This window comes from Littorina saxatilis, linkage group LG11 (assembly GCF_037325665.1).
Source record: "Littorina saxatilis isolate snail1 linkage group LG11, US_GU_Lsax_2.0, whole genome shotgun sequence".
Classification (NCBI taxonomy): Eukaryota; Metazoa; Mollusca; class Gastropoda; order Littorinimorpha; family Littorinidae; genus Littorina; species Littorina saxatilis.
The window spans coordinates 40,088,778-40,090,742 of record NC_090255.1 but is presented as its reverse complement, the minus strand read 5'-3'; the positions used below and the strand labels follow the sequence as shown (position 1 = coordinate 40,090,742).

The 1,965-nt window shown below is 44.9% G+C and overlaps 1 protein-coding gene across 1 annotated transcript in view; it reads left to right on the top strand.

Annotated features, from left to right (window-relative positions):
• LOC138980446 (RAD52 motif-containing protein 1-like) overlaps positions 1–878 on the top strand; it is a 12,065-nt gene extending 11,187 nt beyond the window's left edge. The window contains exon 5 of the mRNA XM_070353326.1: positions 9–878. Coding sequence (XP_070209427.1) covers positions 9–128 — 120 coding nt within the window. The 3' untranslated portion in view covers positions 129–878. The remainder of the gene's footprint in view (positions 1–8) is intronic.
• The last annotated feature ends 1,087 nt before the right edge of the window (positions 879–1,965 follow it).

The window sequence follows — 1,965 nt, the reverse complement described above, 5'->3', positions numbered from 1 at the left end:
GTTTTCAGGTGACAGAGCTTGAAGCAGAGCCTCAGTGTCCAGAGGAAGGCACCACCCCAGACCCTCACACCACCCATGCCACTGATGACGTCAACCTGCACATTCTGCAAGAGCTGGAGGATAACTGACGTGAGTGACGTCATTTTCCAAGGACTCCACACACAGACAGGTCACTCAGGTGAACTGAAACCCCAGTGTCCTCTTCAACCCAGAATTGCTGTGAATGAGTGACGTAAGCATCTCAAAACTGCACTCCTGTAGAAATGCCAGGCAGTTGAGAGCGAATTTTAACATGCTTTACACAAAGTAACAGGAGTTTTGCAGAGATACGTCACTGCAGTATGACTTCACAAAAGCGAACTGACAGGTAGTTCAACTCCAGCCTTAGCATTCTGCACAAGCAATAATGTCTATTGAGCCAGGAGATGTTACTGTGGTGTAGCTCTACCCACCAAAATGTCACACAAATCAAGACCAGTCTCAGCCACCAGCTTAACAGGGATAGGGACAGAGGTTGAGCTGGGAGACGTCACTGTGGTGTAGCTCTACCCACCAAAATGTCACACAAATCAAGACCAGTCTCAGCCACCAGCTTAACAGGGATAGGGACAGAGGTTGAGCTGGGAGACGTCACTGTGGTGTAGCTCTACCCACCAAAATGTCACACAAATCAAGACCAGTCTCAGCCACCAGCTTAACAGGGATAGGGACAGAGGTTGAGCTGGGAGACGTCACTGTGGTTATGTGGTAAGACTTCACTCACAGAAACCTCAAATGCTCTGCCACTCTTAGCGTCTTGGAGTTCTTCTTCCTCAGTCATGGGCTGAAACGTCCATGATTTTTACGTGTACGACCGTCCCCCCCCCCCCCCCCCCCCCCCCCCCCCCGGGTCGGTAGGTTGGCGTTTTTTATTTATTTTTTATTTATTATATAAGTCGATTTTAAAGGGGGTTACCTCCCTTAGCCTCGGTTATGGTTCGCAAAATGTGCCAAAAGTTGTGGTTTTTTGAGAAATGAAAAAAAGTTTTAGGGTCGGCGGGAAAAAATAGTGTCGGTCGGGTTACCCTATACCAACGTATATTTTTATTTGGCCTAACGTCCATTCACAAGTCCTGAAGAAACTTGGAGATGAGCTAAGCTGAATGACATTGGGAAAGGTGTTGATGAGAAGAGTGTGTGCAGCTGTTTGTGGGATTGTGTGGTGTGAGTGTGTGTGTGTGGACGTGTGTGTGTTATTGTTTCACATAAACTGTTGTGCATTGTGTAAACTTGAACTTTTGTAATTTTGCAGTGTTGAATAAATCAGTATTCAAACAAATGAACAAAGCACAGTTCTTTCAGTCGAGTTTTACTCACTCACTCTCTCTCTCTCTCTCTCTCTCTCTCTCTCTCTCTCTCTCTCTCTCTCTCTCTCTCTCTCTCTCTCTCTCTCTCTCTCTCTCTCAAGGATTAAATCTTAATCCTTGTTAGATAAAATTCAATTCAATTCTCTCTCTCTCTCTCTCTCTCTCTCTCTCTCTCTCTCTCTCTCTCTCTCTCTCTCTCTCTCTCTCTCTCTCTCTCTCTCTCTCTCTCTCTCTCTCTCAGCGGTTATTATTTGTATCCATCATTCAGCCTTTGATAAAAAATATCCGAAACAGATGAACTTTAAAATGTGTATGGCAACTGGGTGACAGATCTCCAGCTATTTTTTTCAAGCTTTTCGACGCACAGATTCAACCGATGCTGTCATATGGCGCCGAAGTTTGGGGGGTTGAAGCAGACCATACACCTATAGAGAGAGTTCATTTATTCGCACTTAAACGTTTTTTGAATACGAGTTTGAGAACACCAAATGCTATGGTCTATGGAGAAACGGGAAGGTACCCCTTGTTTATAAACAGCTTTGTTAAATGCATTCGTTTTTGGCTATTCAGAGACATATCTATGTCTCTGGTATATTGAGGATGCCACATCATCGCCTTC